General features: G+C 54.7%; 7 protein-coding genes across 7 annotated transcripts; 2 read left to right on the plus strand and 5 right to left on the minus strand.

Moving 5' to 3' along the window:
• Positions 1 to 983: 983 nt before the first annotated feature.
• MFIFM68171_04699 (uncharacterized protein) lies at positions 984 to 2,940 on the minus strand (the record flags this gene model as incomplete). Its single annotated transcript, XM_071060119.1, has 9 exons — positions 984 to 1,163; positions 1,225 to 1,398; positions 1,473 to 1,739; positions 1,800 to 2,125; positions 2,188 to 2,346; positions 2,416 to 2,540; positions 2,600 to 2,637; positions 2,702 to 2,754; positions 2,814 to 2,940. 9 exons carry the CDS (start codon positions 2,938 to 2,940, stop codon positions 984 to 986), a joined length of 1,449 nt encoding a protein of 482 aa, XP_070916220.1.
• Positions 2,941 to 7,035: 4,095 nt separating this feature from the next.
• MOCS1 (Molybdenum cofactor synthesis protein 1) lies at positions 7,036 to 8,048 on the plus strand (the record flags this gene model as incomplete). The annotated part of the gene is made up of 4 exons (XM_071060120.1): positions 7,036 to 7,303; positions 7,361 to 7,531; positions 7,614 to 7,844; positions 7,906 to 8,048. The coding sequence occupies 4 exons, from the start codon at positions 7,036 to 7,038 to the stop codon at positions 8,046 to 8,048; spliced, it is 813 nt and encodes a 270-aa protein (XP_070916221.1).
• A 108-nt stretch (positions 8,049 to 8,156) lies between these two features.
• Positions 8,157 to 8,363, plus strand: MFIFM68171_04701 (uncharacterized protein; the record flags this gene model as incomplete). The annotated part of the gene is made up of 1 exon (XM_071060121.1): positions 8,157 to 8,363. One exon carries the CDS (start codon positions 8,157 to 8,159, stop codon positions 8,361 to 8,363), a length of 207 nt encoding a protein of 68 aa, XP_070916222.1.
• A 620-nt stretch (positions 8,364 to 8,983) lies between these two features.
• On the minus strand, positions 8,984 to 9,610 carry MFIFM68171_04702 (uncharacterized protein; the record flags this gene model as incomplete). The annotated part of the gene is made up of 1 exon (XM_071060122.1): positions 8,984 to 9,610. The coding sequence occupies one exon, from the start codon at positions 9,608 to 9,610 to the stop codon at positions 8,984 to 8,986; it is 627 nt and encodes a 208-aa protein (XP_070916223.1).
• A 636-nt stretch (positions 9,611 to 10,246) lies between these two features.
• On the minus strand, positions 10,247 to 11,045 carry FOL1_1 (trifunctional dihydropteroate synthetase; the record flags this gene model as incomplete). Its single annotated transcript, XM_071060123.1, has 2 exons — positions 10,247 to 10,426; positions 10,494 to 11,045. 2 exons carry the CDS (start codon positions 11,043 to 11,045, stop codon positions 10,247 to 10,249), a joined length of 732 nt encoding a protein of 243 aa, XP_070916224.1.
• Positions 11,046 to 13,364: 2,319 nt separating this feature from the next.
• MFIFM68171_04704 (uncharacterized protein) lies at positions 13,365 to 14,187 on the minus strand (the record flags this gene model as incomplete). The annotated part of the gene is made up of 2 exons (XM_071060124.1): positions 13,365 to 14,095; positions 14,151 to 14,187. The coding sequence occupies 2 exons, from the start codon at positions 14,185 to 14,187 to the stop codon at positions 13,365 to 13,367; spliced, it is 768 nt and encodes a 255-aa protein (XP_070916225.1).
• A 1,188-nt stretch (positions 14,188 to 15,375) lies between these two features.
• On the minus strand, positions 15,376 to 16,445 carry MFIFM68171_04705 (uncharacterized protein; the record flags this gene model as incomplete). The annotated part of the gene is made up of 5 exons (XM_071060125.1): positions 15,376 to 15,479; positions 15,566 to 15,624; positions 15,716 to 15,866; positions 16,004 to 16,219; positions 16,307 to 16,445. 5 exons carry the CDS (start codon positions 16,443 to 16,445, stop codon positions 15,376 to 15,378), a joined length of 669 nt encoding a protein of 222 aa, XP_070916226.1.
• Positions 16,446 to 18,623: the final 2,178 nt, after the last annotated feature.

Below are 18,623 nucleotides of genomic sequence, written 5' to 3' on the forward strand. Positions count from 1 at the left end.
CTCATTCCATGGTCGAGGATCTTCCTGCATTAATCCGAGGCATCTCGGACTGCTTCAAACCGATAATACTAATACTTAATCGCACCCGTGGAGCAACCGATGAAGAGAAAATCCGAAGTGAGGCGGGATTCGCGAAACGGGCACAAAATACCTTCCAGTCTCGCTCCTTTTCGATGGGCGGTCTGGGGTTTGCTGGGGTTCCCGGTGCCCTGGGTGGCTGAGTGCATGGAACATGTATTAGCCGGAGGGAGCGTGCTGCGAGAAATCCTTTCTTGCATCGCGCCGTTTGGATTATGGACGGGTCTCATTGGTCAAAGGGTGCTGGGAGCGGACCAGCGCGCCAGGGGAATCCTTCTGGTTCGGCAACCGACGGCAGGCAAACACCCGCAAAGATGGTTCCTGCGGTATTGTTGAGTGATTGCCGTACGTGTATAGAAGTATAGGCGTATCAACGGTGTCATGGCCAATGGTCTAAACATGTTTTCAAGGGCCAATGGGGCTCGATTACATATAGCGTGCGGCAGTTGTCATGCCCTGTCAACGTTCCTGCAGCGTTAATCCCAAGGTCCCCACACCCGACTTGGAACGAAGCGCTCCCGGACGGGTCGGGTCGTGTGAGCCCCGAACGGCAATCGACGGCAGGAAATACTAAGCAGTCCGAATTCTCCACATCTAACTTCACCTCCCTCCGACTCGTGGACAACTGATTTACGAGTATATCAGCAGCCCGATAATTGTTTTGACAAACCTGGGAATATCCGTGTAAAAAGTAGCTAATTGAACATGTTCCGTATCGTTCCATAGCTTCACCTCACCTGGCCGCTTTCCAAACCTTCCATCTTACACTGTATTACCGGAAATATGCCTTTCGTCTGTCACCCCAACGCCTTGCTGGTGTGACAACCATCCTAACCTCTTCTGGTATCCCAACCAATTTGAAACGCCGAAAGATCACCTCACGTTTATAATTCCAAACAGTACCGTTACACGGGGAGACGGTCCTCGCCGTCATCGGGCGGCTCGAACTGGTTCTTGGGCGTGATCTTCGTGATGATGAGTACGGCCGTAAAAGTCACGATGATGACGCCCAGCGCGATCGGGACAAACATCCAGAGCCGGACGTTGGCCCCGTTGATCTCTTGGGCGTTCATTCCAAGGAGAGACTAGTGGGTTGGTTCCAAGGGTTAGTAAGAGACAGATCCGGAAGGAAAGGAGCGACTCTACCGTTGAGAGCGTCAGCGGCAAGAAGATGGCGGCCAGGATGGATATCTTCTTCATCGCCTCGCCCTGGTTGAAGGAAAGTTTCGCGTCATAGCGTTGGAGCGCAGCCATCTCGTTGGACCTCTCGGATTGCTGGATGGCAAGGCGTGCCTGACGGATGGAGACAATGTTGAAGATCTGTTGTTACGGTTAGCACGCACGTCAATCCCACAAACCCCCTAACCCCCCCTATCTCGCAGGGTCCGACTCACGAGATCTGATAACCCCTGGGCCCTGGATCTGATCTGCTCCGTGCGGATCTTGAGGACCTTGATGCTCTTGACTTGGTCCTTGAGCTCCTGGTGCACGACGCGCGGGCTCCACTCCGGTTTCGTCCCGTCGATGACGTACATGAGGAACCCTTCGTGGGCCTCGAGATGGCGGTAGAATCTGTCGAGAGCGATGATGACCTCGCGCCGGATGAATGTTGCCTTGTCGAAAAGGACCTCGTTGGGAGTTTCAAGACCAATCATCGAGTCCTGGGCAGGATGAGGTTAGAAAATGCTAACCTAGTTTCTCAGCGCAAATCCGGCACCCACCGTCATTTCTAAGTCTCGCGAGACTGTGAGGTAAAACGAGAACCAGGATGAGATGATTTTTGCCTCGAGCAAGACTACCGTGCCGAAGGGGTCCTTGGACAGCTCGTCGTGCCGCTGCGGCGACAGGGCTTTGAGCTGGCCGATGAGTCCGATAACTGACGTCGGAGGCTCACGACCAGGGAGATAGGACAGGGACGGCAGTTCCTCTGCCTCTCTGCAGATCGTGGGAATATCCTCGCCGAAAATTATGAACGTAGGGACGCCGTGGGATTTTGTAAGGTATCCGGTCACCCTTCGGCTAGCCTGATACTTGGTGCCCTTTTCGACTTGGGAGGGATCTCAGTTAGTGGCTTTGATAAGAAAGCTTGTCGATTTGGCTGGGGCTTACGCGAAGTCGAGGATCGGTCCGGTCTTGAGAGGTTCCCAAAATCGTGCAGACTCGATAATTGTCGAAACCTTCCACCATACAACAGGTTGGCGGGGAATTCGCCCGAGCCAACATATTCCTCGAACGTAGTGAGGTCGAAACAAAGAATCTTTCCGCCCGCTAACCGTGATTGTTAGGATTACCCTATCATGATAGTAATAGCTGCGTTGACGAAGGTATCTCTCTTACCATGGGAATGCATCCAGTATCCGTCTGCAGCCTCGTGAGACAAGACCCACTCCCAAAACTCAAAGTGGATATTGTAGACATGGCCGACGATCTTGAGAGAGTTGGTGGATAGTTGGTTGCATCCGCTAAGAGCAAGTTAGTGCAATACTTCTTAGTAGTAGGTGATGTTTCGGGAGGTGCTCACATGTATCTCAGAAACGCGCCTTGCGGTGGCTGCACCCGCTGAGGAGTTAGCATGAGGGATTCTCGGTTGGTGTTGAAGCCAGATACCGACTTTCCCATTCACCAACATTTCCTCTAGCGTATGTTCATCTCGCACTAACGATTCCGAGAACTTCACTGTAACCCGGGACTCAGCGCAAATATCCTCTTATCAGGAGAAGGGGGAGCGAACCAACCTTGATCATCTTCTCGATAAATATCGAGCACACTGACGTTGGAGGAGCTATCTTCATACTTGGTGTAGTACTCCCTCATCACGGGCTCGCCGTCGCCGTACGCTTCCCAGACTCTGCGCGCGGCCATCATGTGGCAAATGTGGTGAAGATGCGTATCTCGTTGTCCATCACAGAATGATCAATGACGCGGGAGTCTGGATCAAAGATAAGGTAATGAATTACGTTTCCCGGGACGCGACTTAAGCATTGCGCAGCCTTCACCCTCCCTGTTTCCCCTGGGCTGCTGCCGCTGCGCTATTCTTGGCAAAAGCCCCGGTGGTGCACCCAGTCGGGAAAGCTTATCAGCATTGGACGCCACGACCATGCATGCTGCAAGAAACAGAAGGGCCAGAACATAGGAGCGCTGGGACACGCCAGGTCAACCCCCCGAAAACCTTGCGGCCGGAAAATTTGGATTGCGGGATAAAGGCAGCCCCGTTCCATCCTGGATGCAAAGGGTGTACTGCAAGGTGACTCTCAGCAGTCGCCGATGATGGCGGACGAGATCTTCTTCACTTTGCCGCGGACCAGCGCCATCATCGGCCCCAACCGCTAAGGTGACCTAGCGGGTAGCCAACCAGTATCGGTGACCTTACGCGCCTAGCTTACGCCACTCATGCCCCGTGCTCAGGACGGTATCCCGCCCCAAAGCCACGGGCAGAGCGACCTTCAGGCTTTTCAACTTGAACTCACCAGGGTGCTCCGCGAAAGCAATTTTGCCAGCATCGCCGACTGTGCACAGGTCATGGCGCGTCAGTTGCTCTGCTCCAGCCCTGGACCACTAGCGATTGGCACAGCCACAGCCACTATCAATCTGCGGTACGGGGCATTGCACGGATCTGGAGTGCAGGCGACCAGTCTCTCGGGAAGGCTGGGTCTGGCAACCTTCCCGCTGGTCGTGCCACCCCCCTTCTCGACAAGCTGAGGCTACTGTGCCATATTGGCTGCGAGGAGGACCAGAGGAGCGAATGGCAGGTCGTATTTGCGCGCACTCCGCCCCTGCAAGGTGGACGAGAACCTGGATTACCACGCCTTGATCTCCAAAATCATGTGTGTGAGCGAACCCCATCCGCGCCATTCGGTCCCGGGCTGAGCATACAAATGATCTGGTTGGCTTACAACCCCGCAGGTAGCCGAGGTGGCAGTCGCCGTCACATTGGAGTCGTCTGTCGTCGATGTCGTTCAGTTTTTAAAGGGATGCGAAGGTTTCCACAGCTTTTCGTTCAGCGTCGAGAAGAAGAGTGTGCTTGCCGCAGTGGACGGGGCCGGTGTTACGCCAACGTGCAGCGATAAGGTCAGATGCTAGCAGAATGGACAGTAGCGTTTCATTGCCCTTTTGCTGCGACTTGCTCCCATCCTTTCGTTCATGCTTCCTCGCAGCTGCACGGCCTGGCAGGCAATCTAGGAACACGATAGAGGCGCTCATGGCGGTGGCTGGGCTAAGGTGCATTGCCTCGAAGTTTGCCTGTGATCAACGAGAGCACCGAGGCAACCCATCCACGGGCTCAGCCTCCCCCACGTCTCCCCCGTAAAGTCGGCACCGGCAGGCACCGCTACTCTTGGCAGAATTACACCCTGGCCTCTAAACTTCCAGGGTTCGATTCAGTGCCCAGGCCACTCCTAGGGAGGAGGTGCTGTACTGTACATACCTAACTGTACTGTGCTATACCTAGCTCTCTGTCAACGCAGCGAGAATTGGGAAACCACAACTCTCTACGCTACTTTGAAGCACTAACGTATCATGCCGCTTCCTCTAAGTGCTCATATTATTCATGTAAGTAAAGCAAAAACCTCAATAATTATGTTATCCACGCATTGATGGAGGTTAATGTAGAAGTAGTTCGAGTGTGACTGGTTTTGTTGGAGGGACTATTCTCAAGAAGATTGCAGGGACTCTTGGGAATCGGCCGTGGACAATCTCAGCCCTCGTTCGGCAAGTGAGTAACATCAGCAAGGTCTAGGAGGCACTCCTATCTGTGAAATGCATCTACGGTGACCTGGAGGACGCAGCGGTCCTACGGATCGCAGCATTCAATGCCGACATGGTGATACGTAAATCCGTGAGCGCAACTCGGTTACAGACTGCTGATAACTAGTTCTGGAGACAAAAAGACAATGCCCCTCCTCAGATCACCTACCATCGACCCAGGCGATTACCGAAGGCATCTGGGCTCGTCGAAAAACATCATATCTCGTCCTGACCAGTGGCACGGGGATTCTCACATACGAGTCTTTTGTTCGCGCCGCACCGGAAGACTTCCTGGACCCAAGATCTGGTCCGACCGCGGCAAGGACTTGGAGGAACTCGTGTTTGAAGTCCCCTCGCGTATTCCAGTAGGGTTCAGTCATCGTCCCGTGGAGAAGTTCATTCTCTCCCTCGGCCAAGGAACTGATGGCCGCATTAAGGTGGCTATCGTCTCGCCGCCCACCATTTATGGCCGCGGGAGATGTGCCCTTGCCGGACCTCCAGCCTACAGATTCCGAGCCTGATCCACGAGTTTCTGTCATGTAAACGCGCCTTCTGCGTCGGTCGCGGATGCAACGTCTGGAGTTCTGTCCATCATGATGAAGACCTTGCCAAATTCTACGTTCTTCTCATCACGAGGGCCTCCTGGATCACAGAGGGTCATGATGAGGCGTGGAGCGGTAAGGTACGTTGTAATCCTCAGATGAGATCATGAAACGATGATGGTGTTCGGGTTAAGAAGGTCAGGCGTATTAATTCATTGAATACAGTACATACAGTAGTTCCGGGTTGGCTACCGGAATCGTCAGGGTTCTGCATGACAAGCAGCTTCTGCCTACGCCTGAAGTGAAGCACGTCGCGCTGCGGAAGCTGCCCGGGCTCGGTGTCTCAATGACCGAGAAGTCAGCTGCGTACTTTCTGTATTCCAATTCTCGATGTTCGGCTGATGCAGCCAGAGCTCTGGGTTGGTGGCCAACGGAGAACGACATCACAAGTCTCCTTGCCCAAGAAGTCGATGCCTATCTTGACGCAGGAACCGAGATTGTCCTCCCGTATGTGGGCTTGGCACTCTGACATGCGTAACATCGAGTCGAAGCTAGAGCAGCCGCCGCACTTTCTCAGGTGGTCAGGGGATGAGGAAAGCGGGGTGACAGGAGTGAGTGAGGCCGTGGGGGCAGGCGGGTGGGGTGGAAGAGCGGGGAAGATAGGGTGACAAGGACGAGGCTGCGTGCCATGCAGGCATGGCCCAAACTAGACCTTCCCCCGGGCGGTTGCGATAGAGCACGGGATCTTTTGTCTTTGCTCTGTCGTGTCCGTCGATTGGCGCAGAAGAGAAGTTCGAGCGTAAGGCGGCTGCAGCGAAGCCATGCTCGTTCGGTCCAACCGCTAGCTGAAATTGGACCTTGACCACCGAGGCACGCATAGAGGTTTTGATCTGTGCCTCCTGCAGCGGCTTCTGCAATCATCAAGGGCCTATGACAACTCTCACCCACCACCCCTCTCTTTGGGGAAGCCAAAGTCAAGGCGCCGCGCAGTGGAATTGCACGACGTGAACATGGCACTGTTTAGGCCTTGTTCACGCCGATGGGAATATGTCTGGCACGCGTTTGCCATCGAGGATATGCACCTGTTGGCCCCTACCGCAGGGTTCTGCAATTCATCCCCCGGCTGAGGGCCCCATGTCTCGAAGGCAGCCATAAAACTGTCAAGGGATTATCACGACTAGTACGTATGGACCGTGTCTCAACCTGCTCCTCGGGAAATCCAGCTTCATATTACGAGTAACGCGAATCGTTGTAAGAGATAAGCGGCTGAGCTACGATACTGCGCCGTAGTCGGCACAGCCTGGGTAAGGGAAGATCTCCTGTTTTGGTCTGTTATCCGCAGCGACGAGGAGGAGCCTTGCCTCTGTGGCGCCGAAACCCGAGGCATCTGCAAAGAACAACACCATTCAATCAACCAGCCCGGATCCCTTGGCGGATCCCTTTGGCAGACGACACAATTACCTGAGGATCTCACTCACCGGGCTTTGCAACTTACGATGTAAACATCATGTCTTGCTGTCCCCGCTAAGGAGTACACTGACCGCCCCATAGGTAAATATTGCACGCCAGAGGGTGAGACTCGATGCTCCCGCAAAATACTTAGCTACATGTCTCATCAAACGAATCACAAAGGGTGTTCCTCCCACCCCAGATGTAAACCTCCTAACGACCGATGAGATTATCAAGCTCTCGTCAATTTCTGTCTGGTCACAAGATTCGCCTGGCAGGGGGCGAGCCGACTATTCGAAAGGACATCATCCACATCGTCGAGCAACTCAAAAGCCTCCGAGACAAGGCCCTGAAGAAGATATGCATGATGAGCAACGGCGTTTCTCTCGGTAGGAAACTGGAGAAGTTGGCGGCTGCCGGGCTGACACACCTGGATCTCAGTCTCAACACGCTGGTTCCAGCAAAGTTCGGGTACATTACTCGTTGCAAAGGTGAGATTCCGTTCTCCGGGGAAGGCCTAAGCCAGAAATACTCATGTGAAGATACAGGGATCGACAAGGTGTTGAGCTCCCTGCACCGCGTAGTGGATCGAGGCCTCACTGTCAAGTTGAACTGTGTGCCCGTCAAAGGCTTCAACGAGGATGAGCTTGTGGGTATGGCGAGATTGGCCGGGAAGCTGCCTATTCACGTGGGATTCATCGAGTTCATGCCATTTGAAGGTGAGCGCTTTACTCGTGCTTGTCTGTTCTCGATACTTTCTTGTCCATGAGTGTATACTGAGCCGTTGTTGTATGCATGCAGGGAATCGTTGGAATGAGGCGAAGACGGCTCCCTCCATGGCCATCCTCGACAACTTCCGCACCGTTTTCCTGGGTATCCCGGCCGAGGTAACTGAGAAGCCTCGCGCGAGCGACTCGTACTCGGTCCCAGGTTTCCGTGGGCGCATCGGTTTCATCAGCTCCATGATGGACGCGTTTTGCGGGACCTGCAATTGCATTCGGCAGACGGCAGACGGCAGACGGGCATCTCAAAGTTTGCCTCTTTGGCAATTCTGGGATGAACTTGAAGACGATCTTGAGACAAAGGTCCCTAGGAGAGAGGGTGGCGGCTGGAGAGGCAGAGGAGACGCTTGTTGAGATCATCAGCATGACAGTCAAGCGCAAGGCGTACAAGTACGCGGGGATCGATATCCTGCACACGCAGCCGAATCGGCCCATGGTGCTCATCGGTGGGTAGAGGCCGATATGTTTCAGTTCAGCAGCGTACTCACCGTTTCAGTCCAAACAGATCCGTGGACGGTCGTGGGCTTGTCGTCTCCGAGCATAGCGCCCGGGTTTGTCGCACATGGTGTGCGTGACGAGCAAGGTCGACAGCAAGCGGCCGACGGTGGCCAAGTGCCGCATGACGTTCCGGTCGCCCCGGGACGCTGCCGCTGATCCGGGAGCCGCGCAGCAGGAAGGGCGACGTGGTCGGGTGGTGGCGCGTGTTGCGGGCATCCTGGCGGCCCAGAAGACGGCGGAGCTGGTCCTGCTGTGCCGCCCCATCGCGTGATGAGCGTCGAGGTGGGGTTTGATTTTTGGGAGAGGGAGGAGGAGGAGGAGGAGGAGGAGGAGGAGGAGGAGGAGGAGGAGGAGGAGGAGGAGGAGGAGAAAGAGGACGGGTTAAGGGAAGGGGGAGCGGCAGCGGCAGCGGAAGAGGGAGAGAGAAAGGAAAAGCAAAGAAGAAGGGAAAGTAAGGTTTTGACGGGGTGGATGTCACGGCCACGGTGCAGTCGCTCGACAAGTCCGGGCTCGAGATGGAGGCGCTGCTGGCGGCCAGCGTGGCCGGGTTGACGGTGTACGATATGTGCAAGGCGGTGGACCGCGGGATGGAGATGGCAGGGTGAGGGTCACTAAGAAGCTTGGGGCAAGCGGCGGGGATTGGTTGGAGGGGGGGGGAGCCGGATGGGTGAGGGAGTCGGAGAAGTAGGGTGCCTGGTACGAGTAGAAGAAAGGAACACATAGCACTATCTTACTATCTTGTTGTGGAGAATGGATAGTCTTAGTAACTAGATCTATTACACGTGCGCTAACGGCCGTGTGGTGTCAACTAGTGTCCGTCTTCCTCCGGAGTGAAAATCAACAGTGGTATCTGTGGGTGAGCATGACGTCGGCTATTCCAGCGTCGTCAACTTAGCTCCGAGAGGTCCTGAACTCCTCATACGCGTCCCTCACGGCCTGGAATTTCTGCTTGAACTTCTCCCTTTCCTCTCCGGCTTCGACCTGTTCGATGAGCTCGTCGATGGACCGGACCGAAAAGAACTTGTTTTGCTTGTTGTATAGTGGACGAGCCGCCAGGGTTTCATCGGTGTCGCCGGGCGCCCGCACTCTGAACACCTCTTTGAGGATTTCAATGTCCCCCGATACGCCTAGGAGCTCATCCGTCTCCTCGTAAGTGAAGAGATAGTAGATGAGGGGGAAACCGGTCCAGGCGAAGCCGCTCAAGCAGAGCGAGCACGGCTCGTGGCTAGCAAAGAAGATACAATTCTTGGGCTCCGGGCGGTTCTCGGGCGCCAATTGGTAGAAATGCCTGATGCAGTTCGTCTCGCCGTGGTAGATGGGGCATTCTCGCCATTCGTTGACCGACACGGCCACGGCTGCGAGGTCGGACCCATTGAGGACGGCGCCGCCGAACGGGGCTCCACCTTTGGCGAAAGAATCGCGAGTTATTGGGATGAGGCGGTCATGGATCATCTTGAGAATTGCCGAGAGCACAGCAGCGGGGCTATGTTGAGGGACGACGCTCGCCAAGTCCGACATGTTGGCAGCACGGCAGCAGTGATGATAGGGTTTGTTTTGCGCAAGGCGAGAATGTGAGGTGTGAGAAGCAGTCGGAGAGATCCTGGTCCCAGGGAAGAAGTCGCCAACTTATATCGAAGCATTGAATTGTGGGGTCGAGTGTGTGGGTGTTGACGCTGGATGGGCGGGGTCCCTCGGAGGGCTGACCCGTTCCTCGGCATGTCGGGCTCCGATGCCGCTGAAAGGCGCTTCTATCCCGCCCCGGCTGCTGCAGATTCTGGGTCCGTCGCTTGCAGATCCCCACAAGTCTGCCTAAGGGTGCGAGCAGCCTTATATTATTATACTCGGCTCTTCTGGTAACCAACCACAACACCAGGCAATCGACCCATTGCAACGCATGTCAGCAGTTGAAAATGATGGAAAGGGTAATTCGATTGTTTATCAGACCGAAATATTACGAGAAGAATCGCCATGTCCAATGAAGGACCAGACGGAGGGCGGGGCAAGTTGAAGTGCCCTCACCCACCCCAAGGCAGACAAAGACAAGATGATGAAAGACAGCGCACATCATCTTCCTGTAGCTCCAAGTCTGCCCCGGCGCATTCCGTCCTACCACGCTCGAAAGCCCACGGGCGTAGAGGCTTCCACAGCTAGCAGTTAAGGTCTTATGTCCATCACGGATCGCGTCATGACCACGCCGGGGCAGTCGACGACCCCGTAGGCGTTGGGCTTCTCGATGCTCACACGTACTGTGCTAAACGCCAGGCCGAGGATGAGGAGCTTTGCTACTGCCCAACAAAGCGCCTCGAGGGTAAGGTAGCTCGAGTCCTCGACGAGCTAAATGATGAGATTGTGAAACGTGAGAGTCCGAGACAGATGTGCAGAGTCCGAATCAATGACGCACCTTGATCACCGGTGCAAAATCTTTCTGGTAATCAGTCTTGGCAGGAAGTTTCCCACCATAGAGGTCCAGATTCAGAGCCACCAGCTGCTTCCCTCTGCGCTCGTGGTCGTTGACGCCCAAGACGCAAGCAACGCGGAGGTTATGGACATGAAGCACCTTTGATTGGACCGCCATTGCTCCATTCTCCCCGGCCGCCATCTCGACGTCCATTGCGACGCCGCCCTCCTCGCCCTCGGCCTGCAGGATCACCTTGGGCAGCTTGACGGTGGCCTTGACCGTCTTGCCGCCGCCTGCCTCCAGGCCAATGCGGGCTGCTGCTTCGGTGAAGGCGTCGAGCGTGTCGTACGACGTGCCCGCCAGGCCGCTGTCAATGGCCTTGTACACAGTGCCGTAGTTGATGGTGTTGATCACATCATCGGTCTCGCTGGCGAGCTGAATGTCGGTGGGCAGCGACAGAGAGACGAGCGCCGGCTGCGCCTTGTCCCGGTGCCAGCAATCCAGTCCGACCTTGGCATTGAGCCGGATATTTCGTAGGAAAACGGCGTCTCCCATGCTTTCAGGCGGTCGCGTGGTGCGCAAGTTGGAGTAAGACGGATGAGATGTGAAGCGAAAGCTTGTGCTTGGGTGCGGGGTGTGAAGTAGCTGAATGAAGGCGGCGGGCCTGAAAATTTGCTGTCGGTGGCTGCAGCTGTGAAACTCGGCGGCACCCAGCCTTGCCGGCCTCGGTACTGTGCCCCATTGCTAATGATTTTCATCTCGGGCACCGATGACGATGGCGATGCCAGAGCGATGGCCATTGGAAATGCATCCTGCCGACACAATTCCGAAACTACATGTTTGAACAGACGTACTGGGTTTCTTACCGTTCCTTTATCCCCAGGATTAACCATTCAATACCTTATCTTTCTGTCAACAGCGCAGAATCTCTAGGCCCCACGAGCGAAGAAATCAACACATCTTGAGTCACATTTATCAACTGTGCCGAAAGATAAGTGTGCGAGTTACTGGCTATATTTGTATCTGCATACCACAATATGAGGTACTGGTGAGTCCTGGCGATGAACAATGCTTGCTCACTTGTCAGAGCACTGGTTGACAGTGAGCTTGACTAGCCTCCGTAATCATAAACCAGCGTTTCATAGAGCTAGGTCACTCTAAGATAAAACCCTTGGTTATCGCCTCATCCCTATAGTTGCCACCAACCCTGCCAATGCCAACGAGTGTCCCCAACGTTATAATAATCCCGTGACACCGGAAATCTATCGTACAAGCTTCATGCCCTTGTTTTGCAGCTCGCTTCGCACGAGCGACCGCCGAATTACTCTCCAAAGCTTGTTAAATGATTACATACAGTGATGTCCTCATAGGGGGAGAGGGGGACTTACCAGCGAACGGTTCCCCTAGATTCTGCTCTGCCCACCAGCTGACCACGATTACCACCACCACTTCCAATCCCTCGGAGGTACCCAATATTCACGAGGTTCCTCCTCTTCGACGCGCTCTTCCGTCTCTGTCCGTTTGTCCTTGTCGACAGACTCGGATTCATCTCCTCGTTCTGTCGGCTGCTCTGAGTAGGTAGCGGGTGGCGGCTTCGACGCCTGGGAGGTTTTCTTGCGGTTATCTGCACGGCGAGCCCTAAGTAAATGCGGAGAATTCAGGCACTTGATCCAACCATGAAAGCAACGCCAGGCGGAACTTACTTAGTACGCTTCACTGGTTGGCTGGGCTTATCCTCCCGGGGCCGCGACTGGTAAAGCTGGCGTCTTTCCTCGAACATCTGCGAGAGCGAGCAGGGAAGGCAACTGCTTCCACAAGTACATCCCGTTCCCTTTTGGTTTGTCATGGTGATTGATGGTATCGCAGAGCCCAGATGACTTCGACAAGGTGGTGATCGGCGTTGTCGCTGACTTTTTGATATGAGAAGGTGAACGAAATTTGTGCTCAGCAAGATCGGAAAACAATGGTGTATTTGTAGGAAAAACAAAATGTGCTGGTGGGAGTCGCTCGTGTAAAAAAGCCGCGGGCGGCCTAAAAAATAGGCTGATGACGCGATTCAAAGGAGTTCGGACGAAGCTTTATCGAGATATAAATACCTAGCATACGGTGTAAATTCACCCATTTGTGCCCCATAGGTCAGCTAATCATACCCCACACTATTTGGTGAATACATCTTGACTTCCAAGCTGGGCAAATAGCATAAATTGAGGCGAGGACGGACAGGCATCGTTGAGGGCAGTCTCACATTTCGGGCGGAGTTTTATAAGATTGAATCCCACCGGTTTCTACGGATCTTCAGTGGAAGTTGTGGACTGGAGAACATGTTGCGTCAGTAGCCTGCCGGCGGATATGTTTGTGTCTAGGTGTGCTGGCTTTCACAGGATATCGCATCCTAAAAGGTGCACAAGCCCTACCGCGACTCATTCACCGGTGGTCCAAATCAATGTGCACGTAATTGACGTGTTAGCTGTGACAGAATAGGAGGGATGTCCCGTAAGGGGTCGGATAGAGAATAGAGAATGACAATATCTTGCATTGGCCAAACCGGACCATTCACTAGATGATTGTTTTTCCATGTTTAAAATCCCTGTTGACACAGCAAGTCGTTTGACTATGCGTCAATTTATTGAATGACTTCAGCTGGGCGACAGGTCCGTACAGGCATCCGGTCTACAATTCACACCCCGAGTGCAAGGTGGGACAGAGACGCGAGAAAACAGCCCATTCCCAATATCAATTATTCATGAGGTATCATTAAGGTGTTAGTACTAGTAAACGCGGCCACACCAAGACCAGCCCCGTATCGCCGCCCCCCTAATGTAACAAGTCGCTGCCGATGCTCCGGCATAACCCCAGCTTTCATCCCCACCAAACTCACGCCTCCTCCTTATAAACCTCGGCACGCTCCTTGGGCCGAACCAAGAATGGGACGGCCAGCGTAAAGAGCATCGAGAACCCAAATGTGATCCACTGCAGCACCTGCAGCGTGGTGCCGGACTTGATGAGCACCGACGCGTTCTTCATCCCGGCCGAGGCAAACTCCAGCGCGTCGGCAGCCTGGTCCGTTGCCAGCGCCGCGGCGAACACGAACGCGGTGGAGAGAAACAGCGAGCCGTACGTGGCCCGCCTGATGATGGCGCTGCGGCGGGGGTGGTCAAAGTCGCCCTTTCGGACGTCAAGCTTGTAGAAGAGCATGGCGGCGACGCCGACAAAGAAGAGCACGGCGGCAGCGGCCAGGACGGAGATGAAGCTTTGGGATTGGAGGTTGAGGGCGGTGGTGATCAGGTCGGTGATGTCGGCGTCTGAGGTGGTGTTGGATGAGGAGTTGCCGCCGAGCACGGGGAAGAGGTTGGCGGCCAGCTCCTCGACGGAGCGGCCGTTGGCCGACTGGCAGCGCGTACCGTCTTCATCGATGCCGCAGATCCCGTAGTAGCCGATGCGGACCTGGACTGGGTCCGTGGTCGCATTGGTGTTGGAGCGGAGGGAGACGATGTAGATGTTGGGAATCGCGGGAGATGTCGAAACGCAGCCGGTAAGGGAAAGAGCGTAGAAAACGATGATCGGGATGATCAAGAGGTATGGCGCGTAGGCGATTGGCGATGAACCTGTCGACTTGTTAGCAGAGTACCCAAATTGCAGCGTGATAGTGACCGGGCTTACGCTTGAAGTACAGCTTTGCCACCCTTGCGAGAAACATTTTGTTGATGTGGTCTTCGTTGTTCTTGTTGTTGTTTGCTATGATTGGGAATGGAGAGCAAGGAGAGTTGGAAAAGGTTTTGCAGGTAACCGGTAGAAGACGGCGTGAGAGAGACGTTGACCCTTAAAACTCTTAAACAGTTGGCCGGCAACAGAGACACAATAGATTCAGAACAAGCCCACAAACGCCTTGAATAGACAAAGAGGAAAGAGAAAGGAGAAAAGAGACGGAGGACCTAGACAAAGAAAAAAAGGGGGAAACAATTGCAGTGTGGCAGATGAACAATGGAACAAGCACACCAGATCACCGTGGAAGGTGGCATCTTATACATGCTGGCTGGCTCCAGATATGAGACTTCTCTGCCTGACTCAGCAGTTGGTGCACCCGTGATTGCATCCATTGATTGTAGCATCTCAGTCGCGCTCGTCGCTCGTGCAAGGGAACCGATTTGCTGAGAGGCGTTCATGCACACTCCATACAGTTTGATCAGGCGCCGGGTGCGAGCGAGCCATTGCCCTACGCGGTAACAAGACACGAGTTTCAAGGGCCGATTTTGACGAGATCGCTGGCCCACTTTGGCGCTTATCAAAGAGCCTTGTCAGCACCAGTCGATCCGATCGCCAAACATCTCGCCAAGGCCTTATTTTAGGCCCATGGCCGTCTTAAGCGCCCTTTGTCCGCTTGCCCGATTGAGGCATTCGAAGCACGGCTGGCCAATCATAATCCCTCCATCCTCCACAATGCCCATCCTACAAGAGCGCAACCTGCAATGGTCATGTACTGGTTGGGAGCCGGCCAGATCACCTCGTGGAACCTCGGTGGATTGGATGAGCGATGCGACGAGCGGGTGATCTGTGTGTGATACTGTGTGTATGATGTGAGTTTTCACGTTAGACAAACCCGTCATACAAAAGCATAATAACTAGTTCGGGCCGATTCTCCTGCCAGTCTACAAACACTCTAGACAAGTGTTTCGAAGACGAAGACGTGAAAATTTTGGCTGCAAAGGCAGTAACATGCTCACTGATATCTTTAGGATACTGCTACTGTATCAAGTATGTACGCAATAATGGGGCCGAGCTGGCCTTCCTGCTCTGCCTCTTGAACCCAGGTTTCCCTCTTGTCAGCCGAACGAGAGAGCGAGGTTGACGGTGTTAAGGTAAGGTAGGTAAGGCATGTAATACGCGATCAACCCGCCGCTTCCACCTTCTTCCGCAACACCAACATCTCCGAGATCGTCAGCGGCTTCTCCGACCTCGTAAACCCTTCCTCAAAAGGGAGCCGCTCTTGTTCTGCGGCAACGTCAGCATCTCCCCCTTTCCACCCGTCTCCGCAGTCAACCCAGACCAACCCCCAGGGCGAGCGACTCGAAACTCACCAAACAAAATCCTCACCCACTCCGTCCTCGCCAGCCCCTCCGTCCCGCTCCCAAAAACCCTCAAGATACAGACACGTCTCGATCACGCTGAATTCCAACCCTTTCTTCGTCATGCAAAACTCCGGGTTCGCCCCCTGCGCAGCCGCCAACCTCTCCCTGCGCGCCCTGGCGGCCGTCTCGATGGAGATCGTCTCGGCTCCGGCAAAGTGCGACGCCACCGCGGCCCATACCTCGGGCGCAAACGCCGAGTTGTCGCCCGAGGAGAAGTCGCGCCGGCTGAGGCTGCCGTCGTGCTCGATGACTGCGCGGTTCGTAATATAAAAAGCACATTGTGTTACTACCGTACTTTACCCCACTTTCACCGGACGACGACTGGATCAAAACATGGACAGAGTGGGGGGGTTGGGGGGGGGGAGTGTGTTGGGGGGACTGGCTCACCCCCGTGCTTGGCCAGGTCATCCAGGTGGAAGGTCCACCGCTTCCCCGTGGTCGATGTCTGCAGGGCCTTGACTCCCACAAGCAGCGTCGCGTCCGGGGCGAGGTTGATGGCCTCTTTGAGGGCTGAGACGAGGCGGGCCAGGGAGACGTCCTTCCCGTCGTGCGGGAGGTAGCCGTGGTTGGCGAGCGCGTTGATCATGGGGCATGGGCTCCGACCTGCAGTCGGACTCGGGCAGTCAGCCGATTAGCTGACGGGACTTAAAAGGCGGGTGATAATGGTGGTGTCGATTGATGGGAACTTGCGATCAGTGGGGGACGGTGTCTGCCATGAGTGGTCGGCTGGCTTTTTCCCTCGTCGGGCGACAGCTAGTATGGCCTCGACTGCGCTGGAGAGGATGGAGGAGAAGGGTGACAGGGCTTTGAGCCCGATGGAGGATGGCATGGTGAGTGGGGTTGGATGGTCCGTATGCTTATGGCTCGCGTCGATCCGGTGCTAATTACCTATGCCCGAAAGGGGGCCCAGAAAGCCCGGGCAAGACGAGATGGAATGCGAAGTCCATCAAACAGGCTTAAACTGGAGCTCGGTGCATCATGTACGAATGCAGATCGTCATACCCACACGTGCTGCGTTCAGAAGATGGGTGAGGCAAGGTAACGGCGGCTTTGTTCCTGTGGACCCTGCACGCTGTTACGGAGATGCTGCCAAACCCGGGGACGTGGCGGCCTACGAGCCAGCCAGTAACGGATATAAGAGCATTGGTGAATTTCGATTCGCACCATTCGACGCCTTAGTATGCAGCTTTACGTGGCGACGGCCCACCAAGGGCCTTGGCCCGTCGTGATCTGGTGTGTCTTGGCATTGGTCGCTGTCGAGGCAAATGTAGGTATGACCAGTGGATAAGTATCTCTGTTCCCGTCTTTTGATGTCCTACAACTATCGATGCTTCCCAAATCCAGAACCATTGCATTAAGGGAGATCGACACTCGAACCAACGGAGTTCCGTCAACACAGGCTTATATTCTCTCATGCATCCGTACTGCACCATCGCAACTCCTTTGAAGCTCAACATCTTACCCAGGGCAGGTCGACAAGAATCTACCTTGAGTGACCAGAGAAGCTTAGTCGCAAAAGCGAAGAGAGTCGTCCGTTGTGACTTAGTCAATTATTGTGTCAGAGCTAAGTTTGCTCCGCTGAGCCGATATCAAAGTCTTGTTGACAATATAAACAATGCAGTGAATGGACCGCTCGATTCAGATCTTCCACGATACGGTTGCGTTCAGGCTATTCCCAATGCTCTTCAATTTCGTCTCGCCATAGGCCAGCCGCCATCCAGAGAACCATTCCTCTCCCGCATTGATGCATTAGCCCTCACCGCCTTAGGCCACCTTAGACAACGAGAGCACCTGACTCGCCAAAGGCTCCCTTCCTCCAGCATCAGCGCCAATCACGCGTTGAAGTAACCTGTCTTCATCCGGGGCCCCAGATAACCCCAACGGTTCCAAGAGCCAAGAAACCCGGCACCAAATGTCGACGAGGACCGATTGAGTTGAGATCGTGGTTGAGGAGATGCTCGCATTTCAACAACAGGCCTCAGAGGTTAGACACGGGCCTCTGGTTGCGTCGCATCTGGTTTGGCTAGCATCGGCCGACTTCTTGGAGTGTGGCATGACAACTGCCTCGGCGAAAGCAACACCAGTCAAATGGGGGGCGCGGGTCCCCCAAGGGGGGAAGGGTGGTGGGGGGAAAGGGATTTACCGAAAATTACCGGAGCCGGTCATCCCGGTAACGTTACCATACCCGTCCGGTACCTTACCACCCACAACGGAACTCCGGCGTATCTTCCTTCCTTGCTTATCAAGTGCTGACCTCCCACACAGAGCCACTACACTATACAAAACGTAGTCCGCGGCCAACAACCCGGTTGCCTCTCGCCTGAGCCCGGCACACACTCCGTCTTTTTTTGACCTTTTCCGGACCTTTGGTGAATTTTTTTTTCTTTTTGGGATAGCGGGGCATTGATGCTTCCGGGAATCCAGATCTTCCCCTGACCAACACCGACCCTATGCACCCGATCGGCCGGTTCGCGAACCAGTTCGCATCGAGGTTCGCATCAGGATTGCGAACCATTAGGTGCATTGTACCTAGAGATAAGAGTACGATGCATGCAGCAGGGGGAGGTGTGGAAGACTAGTCTTGGGAGATGCCAGGGTCTCGAGGATGGAGGAATGCAGCACCAGTGGGGAATAAATTTACCTTAGGTGTCTGAAGGTCCGACGTCTAGGTGCCCAATCTCACCCCCCCTCATATAGAGGCCTCCCTGTTTTCGGACAGCCTTGGTGGCGCATACTGCAGGTGCCTAAGGCTCCCCGTCCATGCGAGACCAGTCCGCTGTGCTCAGATCATGGCGCTGGACAGACAGGGCCAAGTGGGCGAGGATCAACAATGCAGCGAAGAATATGAAGGGTTGGAAAGCGCCCAGCACTGTATCATTATCATCAAGTAAAGCTGCGTGGCAGCTGTAAGATTAGACAAGTGCCCCTGCCCGCCACTCGCACACCAGACATCTCAAGACTCCAGAAATCGTAATTCGACAAGATTAAAGAGCCCACGGTAGCCAGC

This window comes from Madurella fahalii (assembly GCF_045866475.1).
Source record: "Madurella fahalii IFM 68171 DNA, scaffold_2, whole genome shotgun sequence".
Taxonomy (NCBI): domain Eukaryota; kingdom Fungi; phylum Ascomycota; class Sordariomycetes; order Sordariales; genus Madurella; species Madurella fahalii.